Raw genomic sequence first — 19,044 nt, 5'->3', positions numbered from 1 at the left:
GTACATGATGATCTGAGCCAGATGAAGTGGGTTGAATGGTAATGACCATCTGTCTGAGGACATCTAGTAGCAGAACAAAACCCTGCGGGAGGAAACCTCTGGTTGAAGGTGTATTTTGCTACAAAAGCTGATTTTGTTATTATTCTGCTTTAACAACTTACTGACAGAATGATAACTGGGAAGGTTTTAAATGTCTCTAGAAAAATGATGGTATTAATTATTATGCTACTGCCAAATAAACACAAACAAAATATATGGTCACTTACTACAATGGATCTTGGAAATCTTACAGTTAACCTGACTCTGAGCCATTCATTTCTCTATTAGTTTCAGGTACACCTTAAGCCTTGTGTACATTAGGCATTTATTTATTTCAGGTACTTATATAGCGCTGTCAATTTACGCAGTGCTTTACATATGTATTACACATTCACATCAGTCCCTAACCCTCAAGGGGTGTACAATCTAAGGTCCCTAACTCACATTCATACATACACATACTAGGGCCAATTTAGACAGGAGCCAATTCACCTACCAGCATGTCTTTGGAGTGTGGGAGGAAACCGGAGTACCAACGCAGGCACAGGGAGAACATGCAAACTCCAGGCAGGTGGTGCCGTGGCTGGGATTCGAACCAACGACCCAAGTACTGCCAGGCAGAAGTGCTAACCATTTAGCCACTGTGCTGCCCGGCATTTATCCCATTTGCAATAAAAATGCATATGTCTATGCTCAAATCCAAATAGCTTACATATAAATAAAATATATAAAACACAACAGGTGCTAAAGGGGTGTGACCGCATATTAACACCAAACATTCTGAATTAACCTATTGCACACTGACATACATATTTACATGTTCAAGCTGGCCACAAAGAGCAGACCTGAGTCTGTAGCTCTTCTCCAACTGTGTCTGCATGCCTCATGTTGGCACAAATGCACAGTGCTTCAGCAAAGTAAGTATTTGTCAATTTGGATTGGATAGGAGAGTAAAGACTGGCCAGAGAGGGTTTACTTTGATGCAGCTGAAACATATATTGCAAGTGAATCGAAATCCATGTTTTTTATGCAAATGTTTGCTACAAATATGTATGGGTGTATGGCAGTATGCAAAAGGTTATTTCAGGATTTTTGGTGTTTATCCCATGTGCATCAAGTCTAGGCACTTTTGCCTAGACTGCTACAGCCTTTCAAAACCTATGATGGTCTGAAATATGTGGTGGCTGGATGCTGCTGTATGCAGCACCAAGTGGTACTTGTGTTTAGGGCCATATGTGTTCAGGGATGTATGCCCTGAATGCAGGTTTTGTGCATGTGTCCTTGAATGTGTACAGCCCTAAATGTGAGTACCACAGCCTATTTCAGCCTGTCAAATATTTTGAGCAGGGCTGAACGCTGAACCTGTGTCTCCTGGTCACAACAATACACGCCCAGTGTGCATGTATCCTAAAAGCACACTTTCTGTAATACATATTCTATACGTGCATACTAATGCAGGCCTGATGCAGGCCATACATGGGTCAAATTCCGAACTAATTTTCTTTAGAAAATCAGAAATTTTGCGCATTTTGTAATCTGATGGTGCCACCATTCATTTCAATATTCGACCAACCAAGCCTTCAATTTCACCTCATGTTGCTACAGAAAAGAATTCTCATGGCCAAGAATTTTCTTTTCTTTACCAGTCACAGCTCAGGCTTATTTCTTTTTCGTTTATATTTCTGGCATGATTCTCCTATCATTGATTCGAAATTCGTTCGTTTTTGAAAAAATTTCCAACATGCCCGATCACTCAAATTTGATGGTTACAAGAAAAGCTTCCGTTTCTGTGGCCCACTAACGTTGTGAAATTTGAACGAAAATTCTTTCAGAATTTGACCCATGTATGGCCGGCTTAACTCAGTGGTTCTCAACTGTCAGGCCACAGCCCCCCTTCTCCCGAGCTTCCAGCCAGCTGCAGATCTTCTAACCTCCCACAGCGCCTCCCAGTTTCCATAGTGCTTCCTAATATCTCATAGTGGCCCACAGTGCCCCCAGGCCCCCTGAGAGCCTTCAACTTCCACTGCCCCTTACCCCCACAGTGCCCCCCCTCCCCAGCCTACTGCAGAGCCTCCAGCTCTCCATAGTACCCCAAATTTTCAACAGTGTCCCACAGTGCTCATAGTCCTCTATAGAAAACTCATCATGTACAGGTCCAAGTCTACTGCAGAGCCCCCTAACCCACTCCAAAGCCCTAATCTTCCCTCCCATAGTGACACTCAGTCCCACCCACAGAATTCCAACATTGCAGTGCATATTTTGCATTCCCCTATTTTTATTGTGTTAATGTAAACTTTGTTTTTTACTGTTGGCATGGAAGATTTTGAAAGAATCTACTGGGCCCTGGTTTTATAAAGGATTAGAACCACTGGCCTAAGTCCCTAATAAGTTACTCAGATTTTTAGCATTTAATTAGAATTTTTGGCGTTTTCTCATACCAAAATATAATGGGATTAAAGTGATATAGAACAACACAGATGTATGAAATGTAGAAACTCTAAATGCCGAGATTGAAGCAACTGATCCTGAAATTTAGGTTCAAGATATGGTTATGAAGTATCATAAGGTGCTGTACAAACTGTTGGTGCTATACAAATCTAGTATAATAATAATCCTTCTAGTGTATACTGTGATAACACGTTCTTTGCTGCCCATAGCAACCATTCACCTTTCACTTTTTATTTTCAGATCTGCATTAGAAACACAGGAGATGGAAGCTGTTTGGTTGCTATTCCTGATACTGGGTTGCTTGCTTCAATGTGTGATTGTCAAACAGCCTGTACTATATATACTATGTTTTAGACTATTTAATGAAATTTAGACATTAGAAATGTTCAACTATGAATGTAAGGTTATAGTTTAGCCAAGTCAACAGTATTGTAGCTTAAAGCTGAACTACAGTTAAATATTTAAATTACACAGTTGAAATACATATAGTACCTGAAAAGAATTTATATTTCTGTCTAGCCAGTCTTGGGATTTTACATAGCTCTGCCACACAGCACAGCCCTGTCTGGCAGGGCAAAAGAACTGATTCCTATCTCCTACAGGTCTGGTACCTGACGGGTGACTGGATAGTGAAAGGAGACCTGCAGATTGATGAGCTAATCTTTCTCATTCTGGCTTTTCCTCTGAGCCCTGTTGTACAAGAACTGTGAGAGGCTGATACCCGGTCAAACTCACAGGATACAAAATTGCATTAATGTGGCTGGTTTTTACATCTGGCTGGAGTTTAAACCTTTTTTTGCAGTGGGAATCATTAATGTAGACCAGCGATTTTCAACATATGGACATCTTCCAGTGTACTTTTATTTCAGACTGAGTAACATGTGGCTAAAAAAACACCTTGGTATTAAACATAAAGTGGACACATTTTACAAGAAGTGATCAGATGTAGTGTTGGGGCCATGTTACACATACTGCTGAATCACTTTCTCTTTGGCTTGGAATGCTGCCAAATCTCCCTCACTAGTGAGCGAGCAGCGACAAAATCTCACTAATCCAGCTAGCATGGGAGCTACTCAATATAAACAGGTAAGTGGTCTTTTAAGCGATCTGGTTGCTGGTGAATTGTCTCAAGCCACAGGATCGTTGAGTGACATGACCCTTAAAAGCAATGCATATACAAATGCAGATTAGAAAGCTAGGACCGTGTCCAAGCACAAGATACACAGCAAGCAATCAAAAATCTTCTACCCAGCTTATGACTATAGCAATATCTACCAATAACTGGCTCCCACAGAACCCTCCCTGCCCCTGCAATGAGGGCTGGAACAAGGGAGGAACAGCTGACCCAGTGCATTGTGTTTATGGGAGTGAGGCAGGACTGCCACCCAGTGCTCGGATGCCAACACCCCTGCGCAATGGTCTTGCTGCCACTGATGCTAAATGGGGAGAAGGGGAGCCACAAGTGATAGCGCACTGTGTGAGTAAACAAGCATTTGTGCTCTGAGAGGTAAGCAAGCCAGTAGAGAGGGAAGGGGGTGCAAAGGTAAGGGCTGTGGACTGCAGAGGTCAGAGCTGAAGAGGTATGCAGAAGTAAGCTGTGGAAGATGGCTGCAGAGTTTAGCTGTTTGGGGGTGAGGGGTGTGGGGTTGCGGAGACTGCAAAGATAAGTTGTGGAAAAGGGGTACAGAGTTGAGCTGTGAACAGGGATGAGCTATGGCTAAGGGTGTAGAGGTGAGCTGTGCAAGGGGTACAGTGTGCGGAGGGGAGCTTTTGTCAGGAGGTGCAGAGGTAAGCTGTGGATGGGGGGTGTCTGCAGAGTTGAGTCACGGACAGGGGGTGTGGAGGTGAGTTGCGGATGGGGGAGCCGAGCTTAGCTGCGATCAGGCAGTGCACAGTGAGTTGTGGACAGGTAGATATAGAAGAGCGCTGCAGACCGTTATGGTTGGGGTAGCAGAGGTTAGCTGTGATCAGGGAGTGCAGAGGTGAGCTGTGGCTAGTGATAGGTGGGGGGGGGTTCAGAGGTGATTTTCAAACAGAGAGGTGCATAGGTGTGTTGTGGACAGGGGGTGAAGACATGAGTTGTGGATAGGGGTGCAGAGATGAGATGTGGGCAGAAGAGCAGTGGAGACAGTTGTGGACAGGGGTTGCGAAGGTGAGTTGTGGATGGCGGAATGCAAAGGTGAGCTCGGGACAGTGGTTCACAGGTGGTGAGTTGTGGACAATGCCCCTTTAAGACGACTGTTTTGGCCACACCCACCCTATGACACACATAGCACATATAGCACTCGGGCGGCGAAGAGGATGAAATTCTGCACCTATTCTCTGACCAAAAAAAGCTCTGATTTAAACAAACCATTATTCTCTATGAATGTATAATATATTCCTGGCAACGTCATATGGTTTTAGAAAAGCATAATAGACATTATATAAATATTTCCCTAGGTCCTGCGTTTTAGCCGTGGCAGAAGTTTAAGAAAGAAGAGGGAGAAAATGAAGGAGGAGAGGAGAGCCCAGTCTGTGCCAAGAGAGGACATAGCAGATAGTAAAGTATGAATTGTACTGTAATCTTGTTTGACATTTTAACGGTCTCATGATGCTTTATGCTCTTGTATATTTCTAGCAGACCAGAACTATATATATTTTTTTTGTTCCTATACGGTGGGATAAATAATTACTTGATCCCCTGCAGATATTGTAAGTTTGGCCACTTACAAAGAAATGAAGGGTCTAAAATTTTTTATCATAGTTGTATTTTAAATGATAGCGACAGCATATCAACCAAAAATCCAGAAAAAACACATGATACAAATGTTATAAATTAAGTTGCAGTTCAGTGAGTAAAATAAATATTTGATCTGCAAGCAAAACATGACTTAATACTTGGTGGAGAAACCCTTGTTGGCAAGCAGAGAGGTAAGATGTTTCTTGTGGTTGGTTGCTAGGTTTGCCCACATCTCAGGAGGGAGTTTGGTCCACTCTTTTTTACAGATCTTCTCTAAATTCTTGAGGTTTCTTGGCTGTCACTTGGCAACTCGAAGTTTCAGCTCCCTCCATACATTTTCTATAAGATTAAGGTCTGGAGACTGGCTAGGCCACTCCATGACCTTAATGTGCTTCTTGAGCCACTCCTTTGTTGCCTTGGTGGTATTTTGGGTCATTGTCATGCTGGAAGACCCTTCCATGACCCATCTTCAGTGTTCTGGCTGAGGAAAGAAGGTTCTCATTCAATATTTAACAATACATGGCCTCATCCATTGACCCCTCAGTGCGGCAAAGACGATCTGTACCTTTAGCAGAGAAACAGCCCCAAAGCATAATGTTTCCACCTCTGTGCTTGACTGTAGGGATGGTGTTCTTAGGGTCATAGTCAGAATTTTTCTTCCTCCAAACACAGCGAGTCAAGTTAATGCCAAAGAGCTCAATTTTGGTCTCATCTGACTACAGCACTTTCTCCCAATCCTTCGCTGAATCATTTAGATGTTCACTGGAAAACTTCAGACGGGCCTGTACATGTTCCTTGCAGGCACTGCAGGATTTCAATCCATGACGGCTTATTGTGTTACCAATGATTTGTTTGGTGACTGTGGTTGCAATTGCCTTGAAATCTTTCATAGCTCCCCCCATGTAGGTCTGGGCTGATCTCTCACTCTTCTCATGATCATCCTTATCCCATGAGGCGAAATCTTGCACAGAGCTCCAGACTGAGGGAAATTGATGGCTATTTTGTATTTCTTCCATTTGTGAATAATCACTCCAACAGTTGTCTCCTTTCTCACCAAGCTTCTTACTGATGGTCTTGTAGCCCATTCCAGCCTTGTGCAGGTCTTGCCCACGGTTGTGAGGTTTGAATGAAAGAAAGAGATTCTGTGCACAGGTGTCTTTTATTCACATAACAAGTTGTTGTTAGGAACACCTTCTTAAATTGACAGGACTAATCTGTGTACCACATGAGCACATTGCCAGTCTGTGGGAGCCAGAATTATTGTTGGTTGGTAGGGAATCAAATACTTATTTTACTCGCTGAACTGCAACTCAATTCACAACATTTGTATCATGTGTTTTTTCTGGATTTTTCTTTGTAAGTGGGCAAACTTACAACATCTGCAGGGGATCAAAAAATTGTTTTCCCCACTGCATCTGCAACGTATTGCACCTGATGCTTTAAAACTGGACAGAAGAAAATGAGCGTACAACTGCAGTTGTTGCCAGTAGCAACCTAGCAAGTTTCACCTTTCACTTTCTGGAAAATTTAAACACAAATTTTGATTGGTCACTTTGGGCAAACACTGAGACATTTGCCTTGTTTTCTGTTTTCAAGTTTTAATGAATAAACTGCAGTTTAATAGATCCTAATTTTTTTTTACATATACTGTATATGAGATACAATTTATAGATATTATAATTGTTTCAGGCCAGCATTTCAGCAGCTGAGGATACGCACAGTAGTGAGCAAGCACCATTAAAACAGGGGGATGGCAAAGATGAACAGCGGCTTTCTACAGCAGGAAATAAGCAGAGGAAGGGAAAGAGAGGAAAAACTAAAGAAAAGGTACCAAACATGCTTACCTCTTTCATTATGAACTATGATACAGCTACCTACATGGGTTTTATACCAAGAATCCTCAGTTGTGCATATATTAGAAATGTTGTACTCAGTGTAGTATAGAGTCTGCATTGTCATATAGTTGTGATACAGAATTGTTGTCATATTTCCTACACTTTAGACCTAACTGAAAGAAATCACAAAATCAGTTCAGTTCCACACATACAGTATGTACAGCCTAATATAAATGTAGGCACCCTTGGGCATAAGATTTTTTTCTGTAAAAATACAGGCTCTGTTAACACAGTCGGTTTAAGGAACAAAACATAGCTGTTAAACGTTTGTGAAAATGTTAAACAGTTACTAATTATTTGCAGATTTTAACACACTCAAATGTTTGGGCACACTTGTAAAGTCCCAAAACCTAAAGTAGATTATCGAAACCCTAACTAGATTACAGTTAGTTTGCCAAACCAATGTGCTTGATAAATAATTGCCAGTGCTGCTGATCTCCTCCAGCTTTTTTAGTCACTTCCTGTCTACATGCACTCACCACACTGTCCGCTGCACATCATTTTTCTGGATCAGATTCCTGATATTGACAGCAGTGGATCATGCGAGCACATTATGTGTTGGCATGGCCACTTTTTGTGTCCTCCAGGGGCACACGTGACAGTATGACAACACAGGATCACAACTGGGAGACAGTGGTCACCTTATACCAGGAAGTGTCTAAACAAGGAACGTGATGGCAGGATGACCAGGTATTATGTTAATAAATGCTGCAGATTGAAAAACAAACAAAAAAAAAAAAAACAAATACTTTTTAAATGACATTAACATATGATATGTTAGCTACTGGGTTTACATAAAGTATCTTTTAACACCTTTGTGTAAATACAAATCAGGTCGCTCAGGGCATTGAGGCTATACCCAATAGCCATATATTTTACTAAGCAGTTGAATATCTGGACATAAAGGAAATATGTGAAAAAAAAGATAGTTTACTGCTTCCATCTTACACTATATGGAATGCTATTAAATCGGTAGTTGAGGGCAGCTAATGAACAGAGACCTGGAAGGCTAAAAATATCTGAGCTATACCACTAAGGTATGCAAAGCTCCCATATCACTAGAGCACATCTGGAGGAAGGTGTGGATGTCACAGGAGAAGGGATGCATAAGACCACTGTGCAGTGTTACCTACACAAACGTAAACTGCATGGAATAGCCATTTATCTGTCTCAAAAGTTAACATCTGAAGTATGGAGCACAGCACTAAGATAAACATGACGTATACTAGAACCAAGTGCTTTGTTTTAAATGAAACATAAGTAGAACTCTTCAGCAAAGACCATGATGGTAATGAGAGAAGCAAAGAACACATTTGCAGATGTCAGCTATGGGTTTGCAACTGTTATCTTCAAATTGTGTGTCAGTTAAGTATGCAGGAATATCGTGCAGATATATGGAAGAATGGGATTAGCGGATCTTTAATGCTAATTGAATCTGAAAAGAAGCTAAATTTTGTTTAGCAAGATGTTAATCAACTACTACTAATGACCTAAGGCTGAAAAAAATTCATCTGTGGCTAGATCTGAGACCTGGCAAAATAACATTGGAGCATATCTGATGTGTCAAGGAAGAGGAAGACATGCTGTAAAAAGTACCTAGAAGATGCTGTTGGGTTATAGAGTCCTGCCAAATGCTGACTGACCGGATGCTCACACTTTTGCACATTTTAGATTTTACATTCTAGTCCATTACTTTCAAGAAATAAATAGTAATTGTGTATTGAAATATGCTAAAATATGTAGTTTTTAGTTTTTTTTTTATTGTTGAAGATTTGTTAAAAATGTTTTTCATTTGTGAATGTAGATCTTTTTTTCTCTGATCTTGGTACCAAAACGTTGCTTACATATTTACTTTGTGTCTGAAGCAATTTTTTTTTTTTTTTTTTTTTTTGTGTGTTATTCCTTATTTCTTTCTTTTCAAAAAAATATCAAGGCTTACAAAATACACCAAAAAGGGTATACAAACACGGGTGTACAGATCAGGTTTTGCATTGATTACAGAGGAAGAAACACTGCGCCACTAACTGTAGACTGTGATACAAGTTTAATGGTTAAAAAGTAAGTAGGCAGCTCACATGTTCATGGATAAATTACAGGCTCATCGTTAATAAAGATGCTCAGTCTGCCTCATCGCTAAGATGGTAAGCCGCAGTGGAATATATCACAGTACGACGGTGGAGAGCAGTTCAGGTGGAGGAGATTACTGGGATGTACTCTGTTGTGGCGGCCTGCTGTGGGATTCCGAGCGGTGGCGTCGGCGTCTGATGTCAACCAAGTGCAACGCATTTCTGAGCATGCGCAAGGTCCGACGTAGACCAGCGCGCTCCTTTGTCAAGCATCTCATGCTTGAGAAAGGAGCACGCTGGTCTACGTCGGACCTTGCATATGCTCAGAAATGCGTCGCACTTGGATGACATCAGATGCCGATGCTCAGAATCCCACAGTGGAGTACATCCCGGCGATCTCCTCCACGTTAACCACTCTCCATCGTCCTACTGTGGTATATTCCACTGTGACTCACCATCTTGGTGATGAGGTGGACTGAGCATCTTTATTAATGATGAGCCTGTAATTTATCCATGAACATGTGAGTTGTCTACTTACTTTTTAACCATTAAACTTTCATCACAGTCTACACTTAGAGGTGCTGTGTTTCTTCCTATGTTTCCTCCACATTAGAGTCGGCTTCACTCTACCACAGTCTTCCCTGGTATTCAGACTGCTCCATTCCCTTCACCATTGGATTCCTATTACTGGATTTATTATGACATGCACTTTTGGCCTGCAGATTCCATGTGTCGCCTATTTCCTTACATTTGCATTGATTATACTGTAGGTTCAATCAGAAATAACTTGAACTATCTGGGAGTAAAATAACCAATGAGTGATCAAAATGGGCAGGTAAAAAGAATCCAAGGCAGGGAGATAAATAGAAGGGGCATGGTATAAAATGGACAGGGGGAAATGACAAACCATTTAACCGAAGATAAGGGGAGAAGGAATAGAGCATTATAGGGAAAAAGAGAAAAAAAAGCAAGCCCCTCAGGTTGCAGCTCAGATAAAGAGCAGAGTCAAGCGTTCTCAAACATGAGGGCTTTACCGTCCTCTGAAAATGTGAAGTCTAGTCAGTAAAACCAGGTTTTCTTGATGATTTCATGTTTATTTTGGGAGGAGAATACGGTCTTCTATACTAAAAATGTCATCAGCTTTACATTACCAAAGTGAGACCAAAGGAGAATTAGTGTCTTTCCATTTTGGGGGAATGCATGATTTAGCAGCATTCAATAGATGGGGATAGATTTTGCGTACGTTTTGGCAGGAATTGAGGAGTGATGAAGTAGCAAGAAAGCTGGATTATCTGAAAGTGTAATATATATGATTTTCTGGGAGATTTCTTGTACCTTCGTCCAGAAAGGAGTCAATTTTGGGCAAGAATAAAATATTTGGAGTGAGCCAGTCTTCAAGTGACAACACCAACAGCTATGTCATGTACCTGATAGGAGACTGAATTGACGAGGTCGGCCTCACTTGTGTCACTAGCCCTGACCCCGCTGAGGTTGGAACAGAGGGAGTCTAGGGACCAGGGGGACAAGAGCGCGAGTGGTTGTTGCTTGCGGCTCTTGCAGATGATGACCTTGGTAGGCAGAGTATCCTCTGATTTGGGTACTGTAGTAGCAGACAGAGTAGGTTCTGGGTAATGCCCGATGTGCAGCAGAACAATGTAGGTAGCCAGGACACAGGACAGGAGCTGGGTCATAGGATAGCCAGGGTCATCAACAGTCGGGCAGCACGGTACAGAATCAGTAGGAAAAGCCAAAGTCAGGAGCAGAGCCGAAGTCAGGAACCAGGAGCAGGAGAGTAATTGGAGTTGGGTCAGGAACAAGCCGGGTCAGCAACAAAGGAATCGTACAGGAGTAAGCAGGACACGGGGAGCTGAAGACCAGTCAGCACTGAACCAGAGCAGAGACCCCCTTTAAATAGCCCATCTGGCGCCAATCTTCGCCGTGCGTGTGCACCTGTGCGTGCATGTGCGCGATCGTGCATTCCTGCACGCATGCGCATAACCGGCAGCTCTTCTGCGGAATCTCTTTTGCGCATGCGCGTTCCCGATCGCGATTCTCTTTGCCGGAAATCCCTTACAAGCTAATAGGAGTATCGGGGTTGATTTTATGCAGGACAGAAGGGGTTCTGTACCACCTTGATGGCATTTTATAATTAGTTGTTTCCTGGAGTCTAGAGTTTATAGAGGATTTTAGGGAGAAACGGAGTATCCTTTGACATTGTGAGGGAGAGAAAATTATTTATAAATCCTGTGCCCATTGAGAAGGAAAGGAGCTTTGTAATGTTCCTGCGGTTGGAAGAGCAGGGCATAGGCTATGGGAAGAGAGTGTCTGAATGGAACCTTAGTGGAGCATAGGGTCTCAAAATGTGTAAGTGGTTTCAGAAAAGATTTAGGGGAGGTAAGGACTCTATAACATGCCCTAATTGGAAGGTCTTCCAAGTTGTCAATTTAAAAGGCCCTGTCGTCGAGGTGAGGATGTCAAGGGTAGGCCACTGACTGTTAGCAAGGAAGTGCAAAGTTTGGTTGATATTGCCCTCAAAAAGTTTGTGGAATGGTCCCACAGAGGAGTCCAATGGGAATGCTTAGATTACCCAGAACAGGGTAAAGAGGGGAGTGCAGTGCAGATAGTCTGTATTTCAAGATGGAATACTCGCAGCACTTAATAGAAGGACCCAGTAGCACATGAGACGGTAGGTTAGGGAGGCAGCACCATAATCAACAGAGTAAAATGCGAGAAGGTTTGTTCCAGGGTGACCCGTTTTTTCATGTCTTGTGTCTGCTCCAATCAAATAAAGTCAATTGGCAGGCATACTGGTACCTCACAGTATCCGGGAACATGATGCTGCCGTGAGTTTTTGAAAGGGTCAAGAGTTGAACTTTAAGCCTGGAACATTTTTTCGCCCACAAAAATTAAGAGGATAAAGAGTTGATAGACTTGAGGTAGAAGGTTGTGACATGTACGGGCAGAATTGATAGTAGGTACAACGTTTAGGAAGTATAGTCCTCTTTAGAATATTGCAATGACCAGAAATACTAACCTTTGTCCCATCTCTGGAGAAGAGTTTGCATCTTCTGGAGTAGGAGATGGAACTTTAGAAAGAAAGTATCTCTTAAGTCCACAGGAATGAGGGCACTGAGGTATTTAAATGCCTTGGATGCGCAGTGAACATTAAAGTTAGACTAATGGGTGCAAGGGTGACTAAAGGTGGTTAATTTTGAGGAATGCAAGGTTACAATAAGTCTCAACTTCCTTCAGATGTTTAGGCAGAGAGATATGGGGGGGTGTAAGGAAGCCAGTGAAGGAATGCGCCAGTAAAAAGGACGCAGTGTCAACCCCGAAAGTGCAAGAAGTAGAACCAAGGGATCGTGGTCTGACCAGGGTGAGGAAAGGATAGATATCCACCTGACTAAAGGAAGCTGTTGGACATGCATAAATACGTGGTCCATTCTGCAGAAACTATTATGAGGATTTGAGTTGAACGTGAAGTCGCACTCAGTTGGGTGAAGTTCCCTTCAAATGTCTGCAATGTACATCTGTATGCTACATACATCAAAAACATAGGCCCCCAGGGGGCAAGGAGGCAACAAACATAATGGGGTCCCACATTAGTAAATATGAGTCTCCAGGAAGTGGGTCACACCCGTGGAACCCCCTCCCAGGTAGCCCATTTAAGCTGGAGGCAGCAATTCGGGGGGGGGGTTATTGGGCAACTGGCTGACCCCCCCTGACAGACGGCAAATCAGCCGATGTGTTCAGTGGGCGAGGAGTGCGCCTACCGAGCAGCCATCCTGGACGCTGCTCACCTGGACGCCCGACATGTATATTATTTTAATTTTAAAAAAAAGGGAAACTTTACAATCACTTGAAGTCCATTTCTATACAGATTCATCCTCTTCTCCTTTATATTTGAGAAAGATACATGGTTTATTCATATATCCACATTTATATCATACAGATTTGTCCCACCCTTACTTGAGTCTCTGTGTCCCCCCACAGGCATAGACAATGTTTGTTTATATTTTGATTTTCACTTTAGTTTACGATGTTGTTTTTGTAACTCTACCATTATTTTTTGTAGATGGTTTTTAATTTATCATCAGAGTTTGTGAAAGTGTAAGCTCCAAGGAGCAGGGCCCTCAAATCCCTCTTGTATTGAACTGTTTTGTTTCTGTATTGTCTCCCGTTATATTGTAAAGCGCTGAGCAAACTGTTGGCGCTATATAAATCCTATATAATAATAATAATAAAGCATAGTCTCAGTCCTGTGATAACTGCAAAACGCATAAACTGAACATGATACACAATGTTGAGATACTTTTTGCTTTCAAATGCGTGTTGATTACAGTTAACATTATGTATACAATAAAAGAGCATTTTTAAACTATTAACATTTGTATATGGTCATATATTCCTGGGGTGCATATTTAAAGTCCCATATACAGTGCCTTGAAAAAGTATTCATACCCCCTAAAATTTTCCACATTTTGTCATGTTTCAACCAAAAACCTAAATGTATTTTTTGGGGATTTTATGTGATAGACCAACACAAAGTGGCACATAATTGTGAAGTGGAAGGAAAATGATAAATAGTTTTTAACATTTTTTACAAATATCTGAAAAGTATGGCATGCATTTTTATTCAGCCCCCTTTACTCTGATACCCCTAACTAAAATCTAGTGGAACCAATTACCTTCAGAAGTCACCTAATTCGTAAATAGAGTCCACCAGTTGTAATTTAATCTCAGTATAACTCAGTGTTTCTCAACTCCAGTCCTCATGGACCCCCAACAGGTCATGTTTTCAGGATTTCCCTCAGATGAAACAGCTGTGGTAATTACTAAGGCAGTGAAACTGATCAAATCACCTGGGCAAAATAATGGAAATCCTGAAAACATGACCTGTTGGGGGTCCATGAGGACTGGAGTTGAGAAACACTGGTATAACTACAGCTGTTCTGTGAAGCCCTCAGAGGTTTGTTAGAGAATATTAGTTAACAAACCGCATCATGGGATCAGAGATAATGTTGTGGAGAAGTTTACAGCGGGGTTAGGTTATAAAAAAAATCCCAAGCTTTGAACATCTCACAGAGCACTGTTCAGTCCTTCATCCGAAAATGGAAAGAGTATGAAACAACTGCAAACCTACCAAGACATTGCCGTCCACCTAAACTGACAGGCTGGACAAGGAGAGCATTAATCAGAGAAGCAGCCAAGAGGCCCATGGTAACTCTGGAGGAGCTGCAGAGATCCACAGCTCAGGTGGGAGAATCTGTCCACAGGACAACTATTAGTAGTGCATTCCACAAATCTGGCCTTTATGGAAGAGTGGCAAGAAGTAAGCCATTGTTGAAAGAAAGCCATAAGAAATCCCATGTGCAGTTTGGGAGAAGCCATGTGGAGGACACAGCAAAATGTGGAAGAAGGTGCTCTAGACAGATGAGACTGACATTGAACTTTTTGGTCTAAAAGCCAAACGCTATGTGTGGCAGAAAACTAACAGTGCACATCACCTTGAACACACCATCCCCATTGTGAAACATGGTGGTGGCAGCAACATGTTGGGATGCTTTTCTATAGCAGGCATAGGGACACTGGTCAGAGTTGATAAGAAGATGGATGGAGCCAAATACAGGGCGATCTGTACAGGAAAACCTGTTAGTCTGCAAAGGACTTGAGACTGGGGAGGAGGTTCACTTTCCAGCAGGACAACGACCACATGGATGAGTTCTTGCTGGGAAAAAAATATTTTAAGCAACAGACAGCATGGATTCATGAAAGACAGAAGTTGTCAAACAAATCTGATTTCTTTTTATGAGGAGGTGAGCAAAACCTTGGACAAAGGGTTTTAGGTGGACGTGGTAACTTCGATTTTGCAAAAGCATTTGACACAGTTCTCCACACGCGGCTAATTTGTAAGGTAAAGTCTACAGGCTTGGAAAAATCTGTATGCAAATGGATAGAGAACTGGCTAGAAGACTGTATTCAAAGAGTAGTGGTTAATGATTCATACTCTGAATGGTCTAGCGGGTTGTACCCCAAGGTTCAGTGTTGGAACCCTTACTTTTTGTATTTCAATGATTTCTGTTAACTTCTTTAAATAATTTAACAAAGAAAAACCAGAGCAAAAGACACGCCCATGCCCACAATGTAAAAGGCGCACCAACATAGGGGCGGGACCCTTACTTTTTAATATATTTATAAACGCTATAGGGTCTGAGTTTAAAAATACAATTTCAGTCTTTGCAGATGATACCAAATTGTGCAGTGGAATAGCGCCCTTACAGGACATCTCCAACTTACAAGCTGACCTCAATGCACTGTTTAATTGGGCAACTATGTGGCAAATGAGGTTTAATGTTGATAAATGTAAGGTGATGCACTTGGGGACTAAGAATATGCATGCGTCATACATACTGAGGGGCGTACAGTTGGGGGAATCAATGGTGGAGAAGGATCTGGGGGTTCTGGTAGATCACAAGCTTAATAATGGCATGCAATGCCAAGCTGTGGTCTCTAAAGCAAGCAACACCCTCATTTTACCCCTATACAAATTACAAATTACCCCTATACAAATCATCAGACCTCATCTGGAATATGCAGTTTAGTTTTGGGCACCAATTCACAAAATGAACATTGGGGAACTGGAGAAAGTACAGAGAAGGGCAACCAAACTGATAAGAGGCATGGAGGATCTCAGCTATGAGGAAAGATTAGAGGAACTGAATTTATTCTCTCTTGAGAAGAGAAGATTAAGGGGGGATATGATCAACATGTATAAATACATCAGTGGTTCATATAGGGAACTCGGTGTAGAGCTATTCGCCCTGAGGTCATCACAGAGGACAAGGGGGCACTCTTTACTTCTGGAGGAAAAGAAATTTGATATTCAAACACAAAACAATTTCTTCACAGTGAGAGCTGAAAATGTGGAATATACTCCCTCAAGAGTTGGTTCTGGCCAGCTCAGTGGATTGCTTTAAAAAAGGCCTGGATTCTTCCTTGGATACACAGAATTTACAGTGGGGATCGAAAGTTTGGGCACCCCAGCTAAACATTTGTATTAATATGCATAAAGAAGCCAAGGAAAGATGGAAAAATCTCCAAAAGGCATCAAATTATAGATTAGACGTTCTTATAATATGTCAACAAAAGTTAGATTTTATTTCCATCATTTACACTTTCAAAATAACAGAAAACAAAAAAATGGCGTCTGCAAAAGTTTGGGCACCCTGCAGAGTTAATATCTTGTACTGCCCCCTTTGGCAAGTATCACAGCTTGTAAACGCTTTTTGTAGCCAGCCAAGAGTCTTTCAATTCTTGTTTGAGGTATCTTTGCCCATTCTTCCTTACAAACGTCTTCCAGTTCTTTGAGATTTCTGGGCTGTCTGTCACGCACTGCTCTTTTAAGGTCTATCCATAGATTTTCAATTATGTTGAGGTCAGGAGATTGTGAAGGCCATGGCAAAACCTTCAGTTTACGCCTCGTGATGTAATCCCCCGTGGATTTCGAGGTGTGTTTAGGATCATTATCCATTTGTAGAAGCCATCCTCTCTTTAACTTCAGATTTTTCACAGATGGCATCAAGTTACCATCCAAAATTTGCTGAAATTTTATTGAATCCATTTTTCCTTCTACTCGTGAGATGTTCCCTGTGCCACTGGCTGAAACACAACCCCAAAGCATGATTGATCCAACCCCATGCTTAACAGTTGGACAGAGGTTCTTTTCATTAAATTCTGTGCCCCTTCTTCTCCAAACGTACCTTTGCTCATTCCGGCCAAAAAGTTCAATTTTAACCTCATCGGTCCACAGAACTTGTTTCCAAAATGCATCAGGCTTGTCTATATGTTCATTTGCAAAGTTCAAACGATGATTTTTGTGGGGAGGACGTAGAAGAGGTTTTCTTCTGATGACTCTTCCATGAAGACCATATTTGTATAAGTATCTCTTTATAGTGGAATAGTGTACCACAACTCCAGTGTCTGCCAGATCTTTCTGGAGGGATCGTGCAGTCAAACGTGGGTTTTGAATTGGTTTTCTCACAATCCTGTGAGCTGTTCTGTCTGATATTCTTCTTGGTCTTCCAGATCTTGCTTTAACTTCCACTGTTCCTGATGACTGCCATTTCTTAATTGCATTCCGAACAGAGGGTATTGACATCTGAAAAGGCTTTGCTATCTTCTTATAGCTTCTCCAGCTTTGTGAGCGTCAACTATTTTCAGTTTGTTTTCTAGACAACTGCTTAGAAGAACCCATGGTGCTGATTGTTGGAGCAAGGTAGATGAGTCTGGGCATTTAAAACCTTTGAGATTGACATCATCTGGTCTTCGCAGACGATGATTGAGAACAATCCATGACACTGGCAGGTCTCAGCTTTGCAAAGGGGGCAGTGCATGCTATAAATTCTGCAGGGTGCCCAAACTTTTGCAGACGCCATTTTTTTGTTTTCTGTTATTTTGAAAGTGTAAATGATGGAAATAAAATCTAACTTTTGTTGACATATTATAAGAATGTCTAATCTGTAATTTGATGCCTTTTGGAGATTTTTCCATCTTTCCTTAGCTTCTTTATGCACATTAATACAAATGTTTAGCTGGGGTGCCCAAACTTTCGATCCCCACTGTAACTGGATACTAACATTTATAGGTAAAGTTAATCCAGGGAATATTCGATTGCCTGTCCGGGGATCAGGAAGCAAATTGGATCATGCTTTGCTGGGGTTTTTTTGCCTTCCTCTAGATCAACTGTGGGTATAGGATTATAACTTTTTTTTTTTTAATGGTTGAACTTGATGGACTTTTGTCTTTTTCAGCCAGACTATGTAACTAATGACCCTAAACATACAGCCACAGCTACAATGGAATGTTTTAGATCAAAGCATATTCATGTGTTAGAATTGCCCAGTCAAAGTCCAGACCTAAATCAAATTGAGAATCTGTGGCAAGACATGAAAACTGCTGTTCAGACACTCTCCATCCAATCTGACAGAGCTTGAGCTATTTTGCAAAGAATGGGCAAAAATTTCACTCTCTAGATGTGCAAAGCTGGTAGGGACATAGCCAAAAAGACTTGCAACTGTAATTGCAGCAAAAGGTGGTTCAACAAAGTATTGACTCAGGGGGGCTGAATACAAATGCACACCACATTTTTCAGATATTTGTCAAAATTTTTGAAAACCATTTATCATTTTCCTTCCACTCCACACTTATGTGCCAGTTTGTGTTGGTCTATCACATAAAATCCCAATAAAATACATTTACGTTTTTGGTTGTAACATGACAAAATGTGGAAAATTTCAAGGGGTATGAATACTTTTTCAAGGCACTGTATATTATCAGCCCTGCCAGCCACTTTACATGGGAGTGGGCGGAGCCTGAACATGGCGGTGCAGGAGAGCATGATGTAAGTGCTCTCCGACAAACCTCCGCTTTCATCCACCTCAAAGAGCCCTCCTAATGGAAATCCCCGGAGACCTACCTAGGTGAGGGGGTTAGCCGGTGGAACTGTGCCGGTCTGGCAGACAGAAACTGAGAGAGCGGGTCCTGAGCTTCCTGTATCGCACCGGGGGAGACCCAGGGTGGAGCATCGGGTTGCCGGGGAGATGGAGTGACGCGGCATGACCACGTGGTGAGCCGTGGAGGAGCTCTGGGAGGAGGAGGAGCCGGCCGGCGTCCTGAGAGGAGAAGGAGATGCCGACCCGCTCCCTAACTCGTCTCCCAGCCTGTACGCTAGTTTGGCGGTATGCCGGTAGTCTACAGACAGGTCCACAGACAGCCACACAAAGAAGAAGACCCTGGAGGAATCCCCCTAAGAAAGTGAACAGAGGAGGAATATCGGATAATCGCAGACTTGAGCCGCCTCACAGGAGATTTGAGT

General features: G+C 42.1%; 1 protein-coding gene across 7 annotated transcripts in view; it reads left to right on the top strand.

Moving 5' to 3' along the window:
• Nucleotides 1–19,044, top strand: part of ANKRD6 (ankyrin repeat domain 6) — a 286,595-nt gene that overhangs the window by 239,111 nt on the left and 28,440 nt on the right. For all 7 annotated transcript variants that reach the window (XM_089691294.1, XM_089691296.1, XM_089691290.1 and 4 more), the window contains 2 exons: nucleotides 4,930–5,034; nucleotides 6,899–7,036. In XM_089691294.1, the coding sequence (XP_089547420.1) occupies nucleotides 4,930–5,034; nucleotides 6,899–7,036 (243 nt within the window). The remainder of the gene's footprint in view (nucleotides 1–4,929; nucleotides 5,035–6,898; nucleotides 7,037–19,044) is intronic.

The sequence above is a fragment of the Staurois parvus genome, unplaced genomic scaffold, assembly GCF_062004578.1.
Source record: "Staurois parvus isolate SC_StPar_1 unplaced genomic scaffold, SC_StPar_1.0 ptg000561l, whole genome shotgun sequence".
NCBI classification, from domain to species: domain Eukaryota; kingdom Metazoa; phylum Chordata; class Amphibia; order Anura; family Ranidae; genus Staurois; species Staurois parvus.
This window is presented reverse-complemented; position numbering and strand designations above follow the sequence as displayed.